Here is a 20,020-nt window from a genome sequence, read left to right as displayed (position 1 = left end):
GTGAGAGTAGAGGAAGAAGGGGTCTAATTTGGGTATTTGATGAAGAAGGGAAAAGCAGGAAATTGTTCAATATATCTTTGTTGCTTGATATTTAAGATAACAACAACAGCTTCTCATGTCAATGGGGCAACTTGGGTTTAACGGGTGTACTCATCCCATCTCCGAACCGGTTGGATGGAGAATCTCTGCCACTTATCCGTCCCAGCAAAATCCACCACAACTTCTTTTATTTTTTGTTTTCTAAGCACCTTCTTCGCATTTAGGGCAACTTCTTCCTCCATTGTAGGTGTGAACTTCTCTTCTGACTTCTTCAAGACCCATTATTGTGGGGATTAGATTTGGAGGAGCATTTGCCTTCTTTTGCAGTGTTGTTGATGAGATACTGCAGTCAATAAAAGTAAAATTGTTGGAGTAAGCCGTTGAAGATTGGCTGGAGCTTGTGGGGGGGATTTTTGAAGCTAAGTCCAATTTTTTCATTGAAAATAGTGTTTTAGGAGATTTGAAGTGAGAGGAAAAGAAGAAAAAGTAATTTTGAGATATTTGAGCAGATAGTGTTTTATTTAGGATTTTTTTCTAATTTTATTAAGTTAAAATAACATTGTTTTAGTATTATCACGAGCTACCTGTAATGACACGAAAACAAAGCATATGGGGTGTTTGTGACGAGAAAATGAGAGGATCTATGTAGATATGATCCTATCAGAGGGGGTTTTTGTGACTTTTACCCTTTCGTTTAACATGGCTAAACCCCATAACCAATTCCAATCATCATAGCTTACACTCTTCATTTTCTTTCTCAAAACCATAATCACTCCTCCTCTTCTGCTGCATTGGGACTTGGGAGTCTCCATTTCTCTTAACTGTGATTTCACTTGCGTAAAATCAAATCTTTCTTAAAACCCAGTTGGATTTATTGAAAACCCTTTGGGGTTTCTCATTCTCTGCAGGACCCATCTCTCTGGTTAGACTTTGTGACGAGTATTCACAATACAATGAGTACTCCGGCAGTGAAACCCCCAAAACAAGCAAAACCCCCAAACCAAAACCAACAATCGTCTTCAACGCCTGCAAGATCATCGTCCTCTTCACTGTCCTCTCACTTGGTAATGGTGGAGCTTAAGCAGCGAATCCTTACATCCCTCTCCAAGCTCTCCGACCGTGATACTCACCAGATCGCCATTACTGACCTTGAATCCATCATTCAGACCCTTACCCCGGACGCCATCCCAATGCTTCTCAACTGCCTCTTTGAGACCTCCCTGTCTGACCCAAAACCCTATGTGAAGAAGGAATCTCTCCGACTTCTCTCCCTCACTTGCCAACTACATGCTGATTCCACATTTTCCCATTTGACTAAGATCATTGCCCATGTCGTCAAAAAGCTCAAGGATCCTGACACCAGCGTCAAGGATGCGTGCCGTGATGCGATTGGGTCGCTTGCTAAGCTCTACTTGAAGGGAGAGGGAGGGGATAATGGAGGTGGGTCTGTGGTGGGGTTGTTTGTGAGGCCATTGTTTGAGACCATGGGAGACCAAAACAAGGTAGTGCAATCGGGTGCGGCCATGTGCATGGCAAAGATGGTGGAGGGTGCAGCAGACCCGCCGAGGCAGGCATTTCAAAAGCTGTGCCCCAGGATCTGCAAATTATTGAACAATCAAAATTTCTTGGCAAAGGCTTCTTTGTTGCCTGTTGTGGCGAGCTTGTCACAGGTTTGATAATCGATGCTTTTGTGTTTATATATGGGTTTTATGATCAATGTTGATTGGGTGGTCTAGTGTGTGATGTCCTTGGTATGAAAAGCTTATTATCCATAGTTTGCTTGACTGATGAGAAATCTCAGGAACAAATAAAAATGTCTGGGAAGAATAAATTCAGGTCGTAAAAGGTTGAATAGTAGAGTTAATTGATTTCTTTTGGAAAAAATATGAAAGCTTGAATTGTTGAAGATTGATTGGGGAGAGCTACTTGATAGGTGAGCTTGAAAGGATTGATCTCTAGAAACTGTGAGATGATAAGCTGATCTGGAGCACTTAATGTGGAATGTCTCAAATTTAACAATGGCTGGAAGGTGCTGCTTGTTATGATGCTATTGAGTCATAGACTCATAGGACTAAAAAGATAAATTATATTGTTTTGATTTAATCTGTTTGCAGAGGATTCTCTTAAAATTAGTGACTTTCTTCATTCCTCTTTGCACCAACTAAGGTGATGTTTGTGGTTGATCATTTCTTATTTTCTGATGTTATTCCTTTATCATTGTAATTTGCGTCAATGGTTGATCATATTTTTGTGCAGATGTAGTGTTGACTAGTTAGAATTAATACAGTTTTCATGCTTAATTCTTTTAGATGCCCTATAGTATGGTGATAATATTTAATATTTTAGGTATGGATTAAAATTTGTTAACTTCTTCCAGGCGGGGGCAATTGCACCTCAAAGTATGGAAACATTCCTGCAAAGCATTCATGAATGTCTTGGAAGTGCCGACTGGGCCACACGTAAGGCAGCAGCTGATGCTTTAATTGCCTTTGCATTACATTCAAGCAAATTGGTTACAGATGGAGGAGCTTCCACACTGACAGTGCTTGAGACTTGCCGTTTCGATAAGGTAACCTCCCCAAGGCCTTTTTTTCTTTGTAGTCTGCAGGATGTATCCTGATTTTTCTGCGGAGCTTTGTTTAAATTTTTAAACTGTTCTCAAAATTGTATTATGATGAACAAGACTCGCACCCTAGCTTGAAATCATGATCACATTTCCACTTTCACCTTGCTTAGTTTCAACTTATCTACCGTCAATCCTAAACTTAGTAGCTTGTCTCTTCGAAAAAGGTAGTTTCATTGGTTCTTTACCAAACGGTAATCATATCTGTTTGGAAGGATTTCTGGATCTGTGGATAGAGAAAATGAATCTGTTGGATGGTGTTGGTTTGGTTGCTTAGGCCTATGTTTAATGCTTTCTTTGCCAGCAATTTTTATTAAGAAAAAACCGTGCCGTTATAATATTATAGGGACTGAAACTTTTTGTATTTTCTAACTTTCTAGTTCCATTTTTTTCTTGAACTATTTGTGCGAATACACTTTGTTTAACAGATAAAACCTGTCAGAGAGAGCATGCAAGAAGCATTGCAACTGTGGAAGAACATTTCTGGGAATTGTGAAGGAGCTCCAGATGATAAGAAAGCTTCATCTCATGGTTTGTGCATCTTTTATATTTTCTTTTCCAAATTGATCCATCAGATCTCCTATCCTTATATCTTAAGTTACTTTTTTTTTTCTTACATGTTTTAGATGGTGACCTTGCTGAAAAAACCGAGTCATCAGATTCTGCTGGTGACCGGAAAACAGAGACATCAGTGAAGGATTCATCTACTGCTACTTCTACTTCAGAGTCTGCTTCTAAAGAAAGAGGTGGAGGCATTCCTGACAAAGCAGTTGTAATATTGAAGAAGAAACCACCTGTCCTAAGTGACAAAGAACTTAACCCAGAATTTTTTCAGAAGCTTGAAACAAGGGGTTCCGGTGATTTTCCAGTAGAAGTAGCTGTTCCTCGTCGATTTCTCATTTCTTCAAAGGATGGGGATAAACTTGAAGACATTCATGGATCTTTAAACACCAAGTATTGTAACACAGAGAAAGGAATTGTGGGTGCCAATTCTAAACAGGTGGAGTTTGATGACATCCTGCGAGATAAATGGCCAGATGATAGGATAAATGCAAAGGATTCAAGAGCAAGGGTATCTGATGATGATCGGACTGATATAAACCAACAAGAGTCATCTGGCAATCATGCAGGATTTTCCAAAACTGATGTTCAATCTGAAAGTTCCTTCATCAGTAATAAAGGAAATTGGTTGGCCATCCAGAGGCAGTTATTGCTACTGGAGAGACAACAAGCTCATCTCATGAACGTGTTGCAGGTATGCTTAAAGTTCTAAGTCAAGAGAAAAAAAGGCTGCTATGGAATATGGATAATGCAGTGACTGACGTGATGCTTTTTTTATGTTGCAGGATTTCATGGGTGGATCTCATGACAGCATGGTAATTTTAGAAAACAGAGTTAGGGGGCTTGAGAGAGTTGTTGAAGACATGGCTCGAGATTTGCCAGTATCATCGGGTAGGAGGGGAAGTAATTTTGCTATGGGGTTTGAAGGATCTTCCAATAGACCTTTAGGCAAGTATAATGGCTACCCTGACTACTCCAATGGCAAGTATAATGGGCGTGTGCCATTTGGGGAAAGATTTCTGCAATCTGATGGAACTGCTTCCAGCACGAGAGGAAGAGGCCCAACATGGAGATCTCATGTGTCAGATGCTTGGGATTTCTCGGCATATGGTGCTTCTAGAAATGGACAGGTTGGTTCTAGGAGAACTCTGGGTGGTGGTCCTCTGGAAGGTAGATCACCTAAGTCAGAAAATGATGGTGACCAAGGCGGGAGTAGGAGAGCTTGGGATAATGGGGTTGGACCTGTTAGGCTGGGTGAGGGGCCTTCTGCCAGAAGTGTCTGGCAAGCCTCAAAAGATGAGGCAACCTTGGAAGCAATTCGGGTAGCTGGAGAGGATGGTGGAACCTCTCGGACAGCAAGAGTGGGTATCCCTGAGATGACTGCGGAAGCTATGGCGGATGATAATATTGGGCAGCAGAGAGACCCTATCTGGACTTCCTGGAGTATTGCAATGGATGCACTTCAAATGGGTGATATGGATACCGCTTACGCGGAAGTTATTTCTACTGGGGATGATCTGTTGCTTGTGAAGCTTATGGACAGATCAGGTCCCGTGGTTGACCAATTGTCAAATGAGATAGCAAATGACGTCTTGCATGCTCTTGGCCAGTTTCTGGTGGAGCAGAACTTATTTGACATCTGTTTATCTTGGATCCAACAGGTATGTGACTATGAGTTTTGTTTTATTCTTTCATTAGAATTGAAGCTGTTTGACACTGTTTCATATTTTGTTGGACATATTTCCTGACTGAATAAAAAGTATATGCATGACATATTATAGAGTAACTGGAAATTCTGGTTATAAAGTAAATATCCATTTTGTTGTATCTGTTTATGAAGTCAATATCTATTTTGAACAAAAATTGCTGAGATTCTTTTTCGCGGAAAGATGTGCTAGGTGTGTATCTTTGATTTTTCATTAAGATCTGCACTTTAGTGATGGCTCTGTTAGTGATGGGATATTGTAGGATGCGGATAGCTCTGTGGGCTGAAATCTTTTGCTGTATTCTGGCGTATCTTTCTTTGTCTTTGTGGCTAGTCAAATAGAAATTTCAAATTAATCAGAAATCTAAGATTGGTTTCATTTTGTATTGTTCTCTTTAGTTGGTGGAAGTGGTGATGGAAAACGGACCAGACGTCTTGGGCATTCCCATGGAACTGAAGAAGGATATTTTGGTGAACCTACATGAAGCTTCCTCAGAAATGGAACCACCCGAGGACTGGGAAGGGGCGGCCCCCGATCAACTTTTGTTGCAGCTGGCAACAGCCTGGGAAATTGAGCTGCAACAGTTTTGAGAAGTAATCAGCTGGTTATGAGGCTTTGTATTCCAAATTTTTTGACTTGGTATCATGTACTCAACAGAAGTTATTGCAAGTTGAGGAATGCAGTGATATAATAGCAGCAATTGCATCAAGTTGGAATTGGTTTGGCCTCAATTTGAACCTCAACTTCTATGTTTTCCTGCACCTTGAAGTGTTTCCTTCCTAAATTGTGAAGATTTGGGACATTGAAGAAATGTTTTTTTTCTTTTCTTTTTTGGATATGCTATTGAAGAACTTCTTAGGGTTCATTTCTTCCTTCCATGGAGAACACTTGGACGGCCCCCTTCTGCAGGATACTCTGCAGTGTCAATTAAACTGCAGTTTCGAAAAACACCCTACACTGGCAAAAAGAGTCAATGCTCCCTCTTGATGCTACAATGACTTCCACTGCAAGGGTCCTTAACTCGAAGAACAATTGCTAACAAAATTTCTTCAATTGTTTGGAGAGTAGGAAAATGCTTCTACTGATTAATACCGATGGGAATTTAAACATGCTATTATCCCCATGATTATTGTTCAAACAGTATCAAAAAGTAATGTCATATATATTGTCCGAAGAAAGTGTGTCAATCAACAAGTATGTTCTTACACTGCAAGGTTTCAAGGAGAGGAAAAAAATGAAGAATAAAGAAGAGGAGGAGCAGAAGAACACATGTGAAACAAAAAAGTTACACAAGTCTAATACTACTATAATCATTCCACATTGCAAGCGCTATTTCATCTCTCCTGTTCATCCACTCTTGGTTTTCCTCTCTATCTTGCCTCTGCAATTGTTGTGTGCTCTCACTTTCAGTTCCAATACCCATTTCATGATCTACCTCTTGCATGATTGAGTCATAAGAGTCAACTCCCATAACATAGTTGTGAATGATACAACTTGCTAACACTATGTCTACCTGAGTTTCAAATGGCCAGAATGGTTCAGCATCCAACGCACGAAAACGCTTCTTCAAAACTCCCAAGCCTTGATCCATGATGGTTCGTAAGGAAGAGAGACGATAATTAAACAACTCCTTTTTATTTTGAGGGGGATAGTCGTTAAACTCCTTCAAGTGATATCGCACACCAGGGTAAGGTGAGATAACTCCATTTCTGATGCCAAAACCAACATCACCAAGATAATATTTGCCTACAATGATAAAAAGGTGATAAGAATTTTAGTTAGTTTCCCCAGTACACATTCAACTAGTCAACAGAAAACTTATATTAACCAAATAAAGAGTACCTTGAGGAATTTTAAGTCCATTTGTTCTCGAAAGTGCATTGCTTAAAATACGAGAATCATGTGCACTCCCTTCCCAACCAGCAAGTACATAGGCAAATTTTAGGTCAAAGGTTACAGCAGCAAAGACATTTTGTGTTGTTCCATCTTTCGGCCCACGAAACCTTTCTTCCATGTCAATCGGAACAGATGCACGGACATGAGTTTTGTCTAATGCCCCAATACAATCCTAATACACAATTCATGAGATGGTTCAAGTCATATTGGTTTCCGAAAGAATATGTTCTTAAAACTAAGAAATATAGGTACATATACAACTTACCTTAAAGTACGGGTAAAATCGTAGACTACTGCTTATTTTTGAAGGAGTTGACTCATCAGGTAACTTGATAACATGCCTATGGAGCTTCAGGACCGCTTTTAATACAAGTTTGAAGCAGCGGTGGATGGCGTCAACAGATCTATAAAATCTACCACCTATTACTCTTAAACTCACATCATCTCCAATGATTGATAGAAATATGAGCATCTGTTCCCTAATGGGCATGTCCCTTGTTGCATGGACTAGACTATGCCTTTTAAGAAAATCACACAATGAGAAAAAAGCATCAGGTGTCATGCGTATCTGATTGACACAATGAGTCTCACTCCCATATAAAACAGTATTCATGTATCTTTCCCTCTCACATTCTTGATCAACATGCGGCTCTCTTGGTATGGAATTTGTAGATCCTAACTTTCTAAGAACTACAAGTCCCACTGCTATCACTGAAGCAGCCGAACCCATGATTGAAGTGCGAATCTGATTATCATCCATCTACAGAAGAGGTAATATATATAGTTAAAACTATTAAAATAAATAGAGAGTAACACACACACACACACACACACATATATATAAATAGAGAGAGAAAGAGAAGAACAAAAATTAAACTTGAAACTCTGTCGCATATGTATTACTCCATAATTTATAAGGCAGAGTGATTTACCTTCCCGTCTAGTTATAATAATCAATACTAACTCTTCACACTTTTCCCCTTTCCGGACTATATTCAAATTCTAATTGGAAATACCTTTTGTAACTTAAGTAGACTCAACTCTTGGACCAGAAAGTTTTCAAGTGCAGAAAATAGACAGCAGTTTTCATGGGATACCATTTCAGACATGTCTCATGGCTTAAATACAATTGCGATTTGGACTCCCACATGCAAAAAAACAGTTTCACGGAAATGCAATCTACAATAACCATTCTCATATTGTAGATTCAAATAAGATTGAAAAAAAAAAGAACCTTTCACTACAGTCAAATCATATAGGAAAATTCGGAGATAATTTCCAAAGAAAACAACAATCACAGAAAGTCTGTACTGTATTTGGGAGTTGGGAGGCAACACCAGTTCATTTAACTCAATAAATTTCCCTATTGCATTAATGTCAAGTGCACCATATTGCTACCCTAAACCGGACAATATATCCAAATAGAAAGCAGATGGTAACGCATGGTAGTATTTCTGCAAGCTGTGACTTTGTTAAGTTGTTATGCATACTTGAGCACTAAGATAGTAAGATACCAACACCATAACAGCAGCCATCAATAAAAGGAAAAGATCACTGTTCCAAACAACAGGAAGATAAGAAGGCCACAAATGAGTCAAGATATCAAGTCTAAGAGCAACAAAGAAAGAAGGATTTCAGAGTTAATCAACCAACTAGAGTCTAGAGATGGTAACATAAAGGAACAGAACACTTAGTAATTGAAAAATAGTCAAAATTAATACCTGAAGTAGGTGATTAAGTATTGAGATTAACAGTTAGTGGCAGCAGCAAGAATGAGAAATGAAACCCAGAGAGTAGCTTTTGATGATTAACTGCATATCAGAAAATGTTTTATCAGCTCAGTAAGTATAAAGAAACTAGTTTCACTACAACGTAAGCTTATCTCACAAAATAGACCCATTAATTGAATCTGTGCATGAACATTGAACATGCAATTCTACGCTCAAAAAGATGGCAATTTGGAGAAACCCTAATACTGATATAAGTCCCACAGAAAGCATTCACTATTAGGCAAACCGAATTGAAACATTAACTCACACAATACCAAATCAAGCCCACAAACCAAAATCAACCATTATTTGAACAATTACCAGGACAAGGAGCAAATCTGTGAACCGAGAACAGAAAAAAGTAGTGATCTTTTTGCAGGCTTGGTCGAGATGGTGGTCTTTGGTCAGACCTGGAGAAGAGATGAAGCTGTGAGTGTCGTGGTTATTGGTTCAGACCATCGAGAGAGGAAAACAGTTTCCCCTGACGCCATTTTCCAGAAACGGTGGTTTTCCGTTGACCTATTTCCTTCTAATTTACTTGCTCTTTTTTTTTCTTCAGCAAGTACAGGAAAAATGAAAGAAATTGATTTTTCTCGTACATACTTTTTCAAGGAAAAATTGAACAGCAGCTTGTGCATGAAACGGTGTAGCATAGCGGTTGATGTCGGGTGGCAAAACTCTGTTCAGACCGAATCAATTTGTGTGATTTGGATCAAATCAAGTTTGGACATGGTTACATATCTGAAATTTCGACTCAAACACAAAAAATTTATCCTATTTAAATCAAGGTCTAGATCCGGGTTCAAATATAAAAAATCTAATCTCGATTTACTTATCTAAACTCTAAACCTTTACACGAATTAAAATATTATTCCATTTACTTGTTTAGATTTAAACTAATCTGAATTTTATCAATTAATTATGTCTAAAATTTAATCCTAAGTTTCAATATATAAATATTTCATAAACATATAATATTGTGTGACATGGAACCATTTTTTCCCACCCCGATTCACTCATTCACAGCACCATTATTGGTCATGACTGGTCTTGCCACGAAACAAATAAAGAGGACAAAACCACACTTTCGTAAAAAAGTAAGATTTCATTGCATACTAATCCAAAAGATTAGATACCCTCTTGATGGTGACATTACATTAGCGAGCATGTGACCATTTATTACCTTCGCAGGATCTTAGAAAAATTTGTGGGTTTGCTTCAATTTCTGTCTTTGGGGCGAGTGGCTTGAGTCGGCTGGCTTTTGGGTATGTTTTGAATCTCATTCTGCCTATGATGATTAAGATCTCCGTTTCCTTTACAGGGTTTTGATGATTTGTTTGTTTGATAGCTGATAATTGGGTTTCTGTAATGTAAGGCAATCCATGAAGCTATTGGTGTGATGGTGTCCATCTGACTCTTTTAGTTGCCTTGGATTTGTGAATTTGGTGTTCTTTTGGTGACAATGATTTAGAACTTCCTACCATTTTGTTGATGATTTGTGATGGGAGTTTCTGGCTTTCATATGCTCAAATCTAGTATCTTGTCCTTTGTTCAGACCGTCTGGTCCCATTAATTTTGCTGCTTTGTAATCACAATGTTCCATGATTCATTGTGCTGCCATTTTTGGATATTATGGAGAGCAACAGTTGGGTTGTTTCCATTTTGTGCAGGGCTGTTCTTCGACTTTCTGCTTTACCAATTATAATTATTTCTCTGAACTCTTCTCCAACCTTGTTTTCCCCTTTTTTGGTACTTTGACATTGTTCAAATCCATGGCTTTACCACTCTCGTTGATTGAAGTTCTTTAAGACTTTGAACTTCACCAAGCTGTGCTTGTTCATTTTATTCTTGTGAGACAGTTGCTTGTTAAGCTCTAAAGAATTTTTCACTTTTTTTATGTTCTTTCCTACTTCTTGAGTTAATGCTGAAAATGCTTCACAGTTCAAAAATAAAAGGTATTAAACTACACTGTTGTCTGGTGTGTAAGGGTTGTTTTGATGAATCTGCAAGTTGCGGGTTTGATTGCCCCATCCAAGAAAAGAAAGTGTGGGGCTTTTTGTCTACTCTGATGAAAAAAGGCTTGATTTTAAATGTGATTTATGTGAAATCTTCAGTATTCACATAGTAATACACTGACTGGTGTTGTTGAATTACAGGTTTTCGAAAATACTGATTGCAGAAACTTCCTCTACGAGCTTTTAAGGCCGAAGAGCTTCTTCGTAAAGATATCTGCTCAGAGTTCTGTTTGGGACTAGAGAGAAACATGGTTCAGAAAATAGATGCTATTGAGGGAGGTGGAGGATCCATCAGGGTTGGAACAACCGGGACTATCAGTGCCTTGATAACAAGGGAAATGGAATCTATTAAATCTACATCACTGACACCAGCATCTTGTGACGATAAAGCTAAACCAGATCCTGCTTCTGTTGCCTGTGGTGCTTCTACTCCTAGACGTCTACAAATGAGAAAGTCCTTAGACGAAGCAAGCAGCAGTGGAACCAGCAGCAGCATTAGACGTAGAAGTGCTGATTTTGCTGGAAAAATGAAAAGCCTCCCTAAAAGTACACATCACGTCCCGATGCTCAGCTTGGATAATCTCTCTCTAGATAGAACTCCTAGAAGGGAGAAAACTGAGAAGAAAGTATCTAACATTGTTGAAGTTGTGGACATAAAATGTGGGAACCCAAATAGACCATGGGCTACCCCTATTACACATCGACTCAAGAAGCTAGGCTTTTCAAAGCTATCTGAAAGTGTTGTTTAGACTTGTAACTTCTTCATGTCCGAGTTCAGGTTCTTGTAATTGAACCCTGAAATCCCACTTTTCATATTGTTTTCTGAAACTTCAATCATTGAACACATTCTGGGTATAAACCTGCTACCTTCTCGCTTTTTCTTCTTTTGTGTTATCTCAGATCCAAATGTGGCTCTGCATTGCCCACTTGAGCGATCCATGTCTTTAAGGTCAGACTGAGACCTCTGCGAGCTACTTCGGCTGCTCGATTCAAGCCTGCTAAAATACTCAATCTCTTGCCTTATGAGAGATCCAATGGTGCCTCTAGTGCCTATCTCCACAAGATTTTCTGCTTCCATATCTTGTGAGACTCTTGCAGCAACGGTGTTGGATTTATGCATATATTTTTTGGTTGAAGCGAAACAAGGCTGTGGATGAAGAGAGATGGTTTTCAGTTTTGCCATAGTGTGGAAGTTGCTTTGTTTCTGTGACCTCTGGTGATTGCCCCCTTATACTACCTAAGTTCTTTACTTACTCCGTGCCATTTATCTAGAGTTAATGAAATTAGTTTGCCCTTGTTGGAGGATTGGGTGGTGACGGTCATTGAACTCATGTGGTTGGAGCTAAAACATTTAAGTTTCTAACCACTGCATTTTCTTGCCTCCTATGTCCTATTGCTTGAGCTTTCTTACATGCGTAGATGATTTATGAATATTACATGCTGTTGAAGCTAACATCATAGCTATCTGATCAGTAACAGATGGTGATGTGAGGCTCAAAAAGGAATAATGACACTTTATCATAGCCATGGCCATTCTTAGCAACCAGTTATTACCTTTCCATGTCTTCAATGGCAAGGGACCAAAAAGAAGGTGGTGGTGGTAGAGCAACTTGAATGTTTTAGCTCCAACCACATGTTTTCAGGTACAGTTGTGTGATTTGCTTTGAACTTGCTCTATCTTGTGCTGGTGTTTAATTTCAGTCATGAGAGAGATGTGATTGAAAATTCTTGTGAAAAATTGTGAACACATTAAAATTTGTGAAATAAGGGAACTTTTTATCTTGAGAATGTGAGGAAGAAGTATATTCATCAGGTACTGAAACTTGTATTCTTTCTACTTCCTTTTGCCTTGCAAAGCAACAATGACTTTGATCATTATTGGCAATAAGTACTGATCATGATGGATTGATGAACAAACTGTACATTTTCAGTACTACTTCTTGTTGATGCAGTTTGATAATATGTGAGAGACAAAAGTTAACTGTAACAGCCCGCTTCTCTGCACTACTAACATTTTGTCTGCTTTTGGCCAGTTCATACTAGTCCGTTTTGGGTTAACCCATTATGTACTTCAGTTCTACCCCTCGGTTGCTCGCCTAGCACTAGCAAACTTGACGATGCAGAGTTTATTAGAATGCGACCAAATTTTTTTAAATATACTAGAGCTTTAATTCAATTCAATGAAGCTCATCAATGTACTTAAGCTTGAATTGTAGTCTCATAAGACAAAACATTTTTAACATATTATGAGCCAGACATCATAATGTATATATTTGAGTTGAAACACCAACTTGGTTAATTTTTGTATTACAATTTGATTAGGGTTATGAAAATGAACTTGGATTGTAGCTAATAAAGCTAAAACTTGAACTGGGCCTTCACTTTGGCTGTGCACAGCCCATATCTTCAGATGGGCCTTCATTGTGAAGTGAACATTAACCTGTACTGGGCCTCATTTGATAGCCCATAAGTATCTGACCAAACAAGATGTCAATACATGAACGCTCAGCATCCTCATTTGGGCCGAAAGCCCATAAGTGCATGGCCTCATTTAGTATTTACCTAAATTCAGCTCTAATGGGTCGGAACTCGGAACCTCCTCCAGGCTTGGACGCTCTAACGGGTCCAGAATAAGTTGCCGGCGTTGATGCTGAAGATGCTGGCATCTATGGGAGCCAATCTCGTGATGATTTTGACAGAGATAATGTTGAGCAGGTCCTCTCTCTCTCTCAAGATTTTGTGACCGTGCCTGTGAAAGTGTTTAATTATGTTCATGCTTATCTGTATATGTAATAAAGGATGTGGGGTAATTTATCATAGATTGTGTGGAGTTTGGTTTGATCAATAAAAGCATTAAAATTGAGAGAAAAGAAGAGAACTTTTTTAGCACTCCTGGTATGATATCCTCAGACTGAGTTGGGTTTCCATGGAAGTTTAGTTGGGTTTATACAAAAATTGGTTGTTTAAATTTAGAATATTTTGGGTCATGTTGTGTTGCAAATTTTCGCTTTTGTTCGTTCTTTTGGGGGTGGGGGTGTTTGGATGGATATAATTATACATACATACATACATATATATATATATATACATATAGATTCATGGAAATTTTTTGGCTCCTCCTAGATAGGAATCCAATTGAATCAAAATAGTCCCCATGACTTTGATTAAAACTTGGTTCCAGTGCTTACTCATAGTGATGCTTTTATAGCTCTCCATGCAAGACATTGTCGGCTTCAACAAAGGAAATGATAATTGAAGCTAAACGTTGTATCTCAGGCATGAATTAGTGTGCCTCAGATGGTCCTCACTTTAGATGTTTTCAGTCAAGTTGTTTTAAACTGTTAGTGACTTTGCATATGTAGTGTGTACTTCTTGAGGATATAGACAATGGAAATGCAATAAACTAGAAGAAGATGGTATGATCACATTGGAGCAACCTGATTATTCCAACTAAACTAACTGTCTAAGTCAGATGTCAAGGGCATTTGGTAACCATTTTCTGCTTTAAAAGCAACCCTGGTTGATAAATTTTGAATTAAATTATTGCTGCTGTCTCACCATGGCTAGTTCAGATTCACTTAGATTGATCTTATCCCAACTATATACAGCGACAACAATTCCTGTTGGCCACTAGAACCTTTAGATGAGTGAGGTGCAAGTCTGTAGGAGGAGGATTGAGAAGTTACATTCTGAAAATAAAGATAACATGTCAATATATTGTAGTTCCTAGAAATTTAAAGCAATGGATTATGTCCGTTACATCCGCAGCACCGACATCTTGTTGGAATATACGTGTGATTCATATGTGTGTGCATGTGTCAAATGTGTGTCCATGTATTTTTGTGTCACATGTGAAAGAAGTGTTGTGTGTGTGTGTCTTTATCTCTAGCTTAGTCTAGAAGGCTCTTAGATTAGAAAAAGTGCATGTGTTGTATTGTTTATAGATACATGTATGTACTGTGTTGAAAATGAAATAGACAAGAGAGATTGTGTGAACTTTCTTGAGTTCTCTCCATACTTTCCCCCTCTCAAAACCAACACATCTGCTTGTTGAAAAGCTCATGGAGTTTCACATTTCATAGGCCTTGATTGCCTTCACTGCACGCCTGGTCATAGTTCTGGCATATGTTCTTTCTCTAAAGTCGATAAATAGTGATGTCACATTCTCGTAAATAAGAAGGAACAGCTTGAAATTTCTTTATTCAGAAAATAAAAAAAATTTTATCATCTATTTAATCATGTGGGAGAAGAAATGGTTGTCTTGACTGATAAAAATCTGGTTTGCTTTTGCAAGACTGTAACTACATGGGGATGCTTGCAGTGGAAGGTACATACAACGAGATGGAGGCTCTTCTAAGACAAAACATCCATCCTGTTGACATTTTACTCATGTTGGCTATTCAGGAAGGTGACAGACCCAAAAGTGAAGAGCTATTGAGAGCTGGCGCAAGCCACGATGTCAAGGACAAGGATGGACGGACTGCACTTGAGCCAATGAAGAAATCAAGGACCTCATACTTGGTCTTTTAGTTCAGAAGGCATGATCAAGACAAAGAACTCATTAATTATGACTTTAATTTTGTACTTTTGTGGATATGCTTCCACGGTACATTATGTGATTTATCAACTTACCGTAGCAAGGAAAAAAAAAATACTTCAGTTGTGTTAAGGATGTCACAGAGCTTGTCGAAGGTACCGAAGCCTTCTTCTTTCCCGACTCGGATTGCAGAGAATAGTACTGTAACTTAGTTCATCCTTTTTTTCCAGAAATGTATAAGTTTGTGTATGGTATGGATTATTGTGAAAATGGAGGAATCATATGGTAACTTTTATTTTCACATCATCATATGGTCTTCAATTTTCATTGATGGCAGACTGCTGTTAAAGTAAAAGTATATTAATGAGGACTAATGGCTGTTTATTTTTGAAATAGAAAACCCTAAACAAAACATCAAGCTGGAATTCAGAAATGAAAATTACAATGCTTTGTGCAAGCATGTAAGAGCTTTGATTTGGCACCTCTTATTTTTTTGGTAACCGACAATGACATCTAAGTTGAGTCTAAACTCAGGCCGATAAGTTGGGCTGAGGCTCAACATGAAATCGAACAGGGATAGATACCACTGGGATTGAAACGCCTTTGGTCGAAGCCGATAACCAACTAGGCTATCCCAGTTTGGTTTGGCACTAGACTGTAACTAATTCACAACTTCATGCATTGTTTCAAGCTAAAACTTTGATGAAACTTTACTCATAATAATGACTGTAAACTTATTTTCTGTGAAAACAAAAATTTCTGGCAAATATTATTTCCAGTAAACATAAACAGGCTCTGCTGATCCGAAATACAGAAGAGATTTGAGTTTAACTACTTAAAATAAAGCTGAATGAGCTTCTTAAAAGTGTCGAATACACTCGTAAAGGGATCAAGTTGAATAGAGGCATTGAGTTCTAGATCAGGAAATTGGTTTGTCAAAGCTTGTTGCATTCCGGGCATGGACATCATGGCGGTAAGCTTGCTGTTAGACATCACTTCACAGTCTTGTGGGGTATCCTTGATTTTGCTGGGATCGTATCCGAAATCAGCCAAATAAGCTTTGTATTTCTCTATGAACTCTGGTCCGGGGTTAGGTGTCCTTGAGTAGATCTAAGAATTTGAATCAAGAGAGGAAACTCAATTACTTAATTTGAAGCAAGAGAAAGTATCCAGTCTAAGGGTCTACTCACCTGTATAAAACTTTTGTCTTTCGCTCCAGAAACAAGAGCAAAATTGTCGTAGTCAGTTGCAATCACATCGTAAGGCTCCTTCGGAATAAAAGGCAATGTAGGAAAGCGAAGATAGCATTTCCCTTGAATCATCTCTGTATTTTCTAGTTCTGTCACATTCTTCTGTAAATCTTCCTCTGCAAGGCACTGAACCTTTCCTCTTATACCAGTAATATATCCATCAGGGCCACCATGGACACAAAATGTATCGACCTGGATGGCGGGTATCTCCATATCAAATGTGTATACGCCCTGCAAGTTGAAAGATTGGAATATATTTTAGTAATTCAATGATCGAGTGTCGAAGTAGAAACAAAAAAAAAAGTCATATGGAAAGAGAAAGGAATGCCACAAAGGTTTTAGTTCACAAATAGACCAGTCTGTAAATTTTATTACTATTCAGTATTCAATCCTCACAGTTTGATGTAACCACCTTGCCATATATGACAGAAAACCGGGATGGATAGGGATATGAGATTCCTAGGCTTTCATGGTTATAAAAAGTCTACAGGGCACGAGTTAGCATGGGCTTGGTGTCTGTTAAGCCTAGTTTTCCTTTCAGAAGCATTAGTTGTGGACGGATGAATATCTTCATCGAGAGTCGATACCATAACTAACTCTATCATTCACCTGGGTGCAATGGCAGTCTTCTTGACCTTGTCCAGCAAATCCACGTTTGAGAGAAGCCACTTCAAACCATCTTCCAGAGTATCTAACAGGGTCGAAATTCTTAGCTGTCATACCTCTCATCATCATTAGATTCCCTTTACTTACATCAGACCCTTCATCAAGTGGTAGAGTAGGCAGAGTATCTGTGGCACTTGCAAGCTGACAAACATTGCGGGGATGAGAATCATGAAACAGATCAACTGCAGCAACCTGTCAACAAAAGATGGTATTGGTTCGGATTCAGCTCATGGACACATATACTCAAGTTCAAAATGATGTCTTGTACACTCATGGCTTGAACAAATCAACATGAAAAAATTATAATTCAGCAGGATTTCGTTTCATTGGTTTTTTTTTTTTTTATGGAACCAATAAATACTACAAATTCCAAGGACTGCCTATAACAAAAATGGCAAATAATTATATGATTGAAAAGGGACAAAACGACCCACAGTTCTCAGCTAGATCATGAACCAAAATATAAAAAAAGTATGAAAAGTATTTCCCTTAACATTTAAAGCTTTTTACAGTATGCGTAAGCCTCAAGGTTACCGTCGGGCTACACTTAAGTTCCTGCCAATCTATCTCGAGTAATGCAGTAGAGTTGAATAAAATATTGCTACAAAACTTTCTCTCAGGAACAAGTTTCCAGTTTTCTAGCTTCTCAAGCCTTCAAACTTTATTAAAAAATGTAATATTTACGTTAAAAATGCAACATTTATAGCATAAGCTACTACAAGAATTGCAACCTGGTTCGTTCGAGAGAGAACTAACAGTGAGGCAGCAACCCCGGATAGTACAAGTCAAGCCTTCAAACTTAGTCAAAAATGTAATTTTTATAGCATAAGCTACTACAAGAATTGCAACCAACTTACCTGGTTCATTTGAGAGAGAACTAACAGTGAGGCAGCAACTCCAGATAGTACATGTTTGACCACAGCCTTCCTCGAAAGAGGATTTTCAATGGAGCATTTTAACATCATGTTTCTTGGCATTCCCCTAAAAGTCAGAACAACTAACCATCAAAAATAGGGATTCCATCTAAGATAGGCAACTGATGCTCTTTCGATGTCTGGATGTCTTTAGTTATAAATAATAAAAGGGAACCAATTATGTCACTGATTACAGATGCTGAATGAAACAGAATGAGATTATCTTGTAGGAAAATTGTTTGATAGCACTTCCTTTCAAATATGTTCATCAAATTTTCAGCACAATCACACCAATTTCGCCTATCAGATCTCAGCCCTAATAACAATTACTAAATGTCCATAAGTAAACAAAGGAACCCATCAAACTTTTTCATGATTTCGCACAGAAATTGAGCTCTATCCTCCATTTCCCCCTTTCTATGGTGAATTTAGCTTTTGCATTTCCAGTAAACAATGCACTGGCACAAAGATAGTATAACAAAGAAGAATGAAATAGGCAGAAGGGGATTGTCAAACATCTACTCTAATTTTCCCACGATTTCTCCACAACCAAACAAACAAAACCAACAAGACCCAACAACTCATATCCCATAAAAACATTCCCCAAATGAAAGAAGAGATCCCAGAATTTCCATTAAACAAAATGACAGCCAAAAAACTGAAATGGTTACCTGGGGAGTGGAGGAGAAGCGGAGCCGTACTGAAGAAGAAGTGGTGTACTTTGATGATGAATAGCATTCACCATTTCTTCTCTTAAAAATCTCCACAATTTTCCTTCTTAGTGAGCACAAAGAGGGATTAGGTTATTTTTATTTCGATTTTATTTACTTGCAGTTGGTTAAGTTAGTTTACCGGCGCTGAAAGAAGAAGCAGCATGATCGGGGGCTTCTATACGTCGCCGTTTCAATTCTGGTGTTGGAAGAACAAAAATTTTGGGGTTTTAGCCTAGTCTATCCAATTTGATTAACTTCCAACTCAAATTCATTCATTAATGGTTTGAAGCTATCCAACATGAATTCCAATTAACATTAAAAATGGGAAAAAAAAAACCTCCTTTTAGGGTTTTACTTCCACACATATCGACAATATTAGAGAGACTTTGAGTGCTTAGAGAGTTAGAGACACTTTGGTCGTCAATGTGGCCCATTTTGTGTCACACTAATTTTTTTTTTTTTTTTTAAAAAATCATAAGTTGATAGTGTTCAACATTATGAATTCGAAGATGTGTTTTTTTACCCGAAATAAAAATCAAATGCATCGAAAATAAGGGTGACAAAAATTAGTTCTGAGTTAATTCTAGGTTTGACAATATCGAGCGTTCACGAAATATTTACAAGTTCAAATGCTAACCTAAATTGAATTTGGGACATACTTAATTGATTAAATCCTAATTAAATGTCCGATTTCGTGGTTTGAAAATGAAAACAAATTGTTTTCACGACTCTAGGCATGTTTATCCAGTATTTGAAAATTAAAAGTTAGCAACTTGGATGAACAGACACCCCAGACATCCCTCGGCATCATATATTGTCATCCTCCATCATCTTTTAACATTTTAGAATTGCTCAACTCTCCCCATGACAATTTTCATCAAGTTTTGCTCCATTATTGGATCAGAGAAATCGAATAATAACCTTTCAACATTGCGCGTAATGCCATTGACACATTCTCTCTCTCAAGAACAAGTCCCGGGTCTTGAAAATGTGAGTGAAGTGTATCAACTCCCTTCCCATTGTAAGATTCATCAATTCCCTAATTGTTCAAGAAAGAGTATACGGCAAACCTATATTATGAAGCAAGATTATAAAGAACATTTCCTGGATCTCATTCCATTGCAGAACCAGACGGTAAAGCCGAGAAGTTCAATGATGTAAACTGATAATTTACTGGACCCAACAGGATATGAGGAGGGGGAAAACTGATATAGGGAAGATAATACATGCAGATGTTGCGTTAGTACAGAAAATACCAATTCTAAACTCAAGCCTTCGCGTTCTGCAAAACCTTCCCAATAAAAAATGAGGTAAGATTAACCAGGCGACGA

The 20,020-nt window shown here is 38.2% G+C and overlaps 4 protein-coding genes across 5 annotated transcripts; 2 read left to right on the top strand and 2 right to left on the bottom strand.

The window, feature by feature from the left end:
• The first annotated feature begins 791 nt into the window (after positions 1-791).
• On the top strand, positions 792-5,731 carry LOC119985660 (microtubule-associated protein TORTIFOLIA1-like). The gene is made up of 6 exons (XM_038829965.1): positions 792-1,709; positions 2,417-2,608; positions 3,091-3,193; positions 3,289-3,917; positions 4,009-4,884; positions 5,328-5,731. Exons 1-6 carry the CDS (start codon positions 993-995, stop codon positions 5,517-5,519), a joined length of 2,709 nt encoding a protein of 902 aa, XP_038685893.1. The 5' UTR covers positions 792-992; the 3' UTR covers positions 5,520-5,731.
• A 327-nt stretch (positions 5,732-6,058) lies between these two features.
• On the bottom strand, positions 6,059-9,194 carry LOC119985661 (protein ALP1-like). Of its 2 annotated transcripts, XM_038829966.1 has the most exons (5): positions 8,916-9,193; positions 8,547-8,636; positions 7,091-7,585; positions 6,772-6,997; positions 6,059-6,675 (listed from the first exon to the last, which is right to left on the bottom strand). In XM_038829966.1, exons 3-5 carry the CDS (start codon positions 7,583-7,585, stop codon positions 6,215-6,217), a joined length of 1,182 nt encoding a protein of 393 aa, XP_038685894.1. In that variant the 5' UTR covers positions 8,547-8,636; positions 8,916-9,193; the 3' UTR covers positions 6,059-6,214. The 2 variants fall into 2 exon arrangements, with proteins under 2 accessions (XP_038685894.1, XP_038685895.1); XM_038829967.1 differs by lacking the exon at positions 8,547-8,636 and having other exon boundaries at positions 8,916-9,194.
• Positions 9,195-9,702: 508 nt separating this feature from the next.
• On the top strand, positions 9,703-12,142 carry LOC119985346. The gene is made up of 2 exons (XM_038829622.1): positions 9,703-9,859; positions 10,751-12,142. The coding sequence occupies exon 2, from the start codon at positions 10,858-10,860 to the stop codon at positions 11,356-11,358; it is 501 nt and encodes a 166-aa protein (XP_038685550.1). The 5' UTR covers positions 9,703-9,859; positions 10,751-10,857; the 3' UTR covers positions 11,359-12,142.
• A 3,727-nt stretch (positions 12,143-15,869) lies between these two features.
• Positions 15,870-18,889, bottom strand: LOC119985259 (chloroplastic lipocalin). Its single transcript, XM_038829499.1, has 5 exons — positions 18,648-18,889; positions 17,920-18,043; positions 17,006-17,254; positions 16,337-16,627; positions 15,870-16,256 (listed from the first exon to the last, which is right to left on the bottom strand). The coding sequence occupies exons 1-5, from the start codon at positions 18,719-18,721 to the stop codon at positions 15,978-15,980; spliced, it is 1,017 nt and encodes a 338-aa protein (XP_038685427.1). The 5' UTR covers positions 18,722-18,889; the 3' UTR covers positions 15,870-15,977.
• Between the last annotated feature and the right edge of the window lie 1,131 nt (positions 18,890-20,020).

Source organism: Tripterygium wilfordii, chromosome 19 (assembly GCF_013401445.1).
Source record: "Tripterygium wilfordii isolate XIE 37 chromosome 19, ASM1340144v1, whole genome shotgun sequence".
NCBI classification, from domain to species: domain Eukaryota; kingdom Viridiplantae; phylum Streptophyta; class Magnoliopsida; order Celastrales; family Celastraceae; genus Tripterygium; species Tripterygium wilfordii.
Note: the sequence above shows the minus strand (reverse complement) of the source record. Positions and strands in the feature narration are given on the sequence as shown.

Excerpts from the sequence above, each read along its gene's own strand:
- LOC119985661 (XM_038829967.1), bottom strand. The coding sequence starts at position 7,585 with ATGGATGATAATCAGATTCGCACTTCAATCATGGGTTCGGCTGCTTCA. Across the intron at positions 6,998-7,090 it reads GATTTTACCCGTACTTTAAG|GATTGTATTGGGGCATTAGA; the intron begins GTAAGTTGTATA and ends ATTGTGTATTAG. Across the intron at positions 6,676-6,771 it reads TGGACTTAAAATTCCTCAAG|GCAAATATTATCTTGGTGAT; the intron begins GTACTCTTTATT and ends TTATCATTGTAG.
- LOC119985660 (XM_038829965.1), top strand. The coding sequence starts at position 993 with ATGAGTACTCCGGCAGTGAAACCCCCAAAACAAGCAAAACCCCCAAAC. Across the intron at positions 3,918-4,008 it reads ATCTCATGAACGTGTTGCAG|GATTTCATGGGTGGATCTCA; the intron begins GTATGCTTAAAG and ends TTTATGTTGCAG. Across the intron at positions 4,885-5,327 it reads GTTTATCTTGGATCCAACAG|TTGGTGGAAGTGGTGATGGA; the intron begins GTATGTGACTAT and ends TGTTCTCTTTAG.
- LOC119985346 (XM_038829622.1), top strand. The coding sequence starts at position 10,858 with ATGGTTCAGAAAATAGATGCTATTGAGGGAGGTGGAGGATCCATCAGG.
- LOC119985259 (XM_038829499.1), bottom strand. The coding sequence starts at position 18,721 with ATGGTGAATGCTATTCATCATCAAAGTACACCACTTCTTCTTCAGTAC. Across the intron at positions 16,628-17,005 it reads AAGACTGCCATTGCACCCAG|GGCGTATACACATTTGATAT; the intron begins GTGAATGATAGA and ends TTCAACTTGCAG. Across the intron at positions 16,257-16,336 it reads AAGACAAAAGTTTTATACAG|ATCTACTCAAGGACACCTAA; the intron begins GTGAGTAGACCC and ends TCAAATTCTTAG.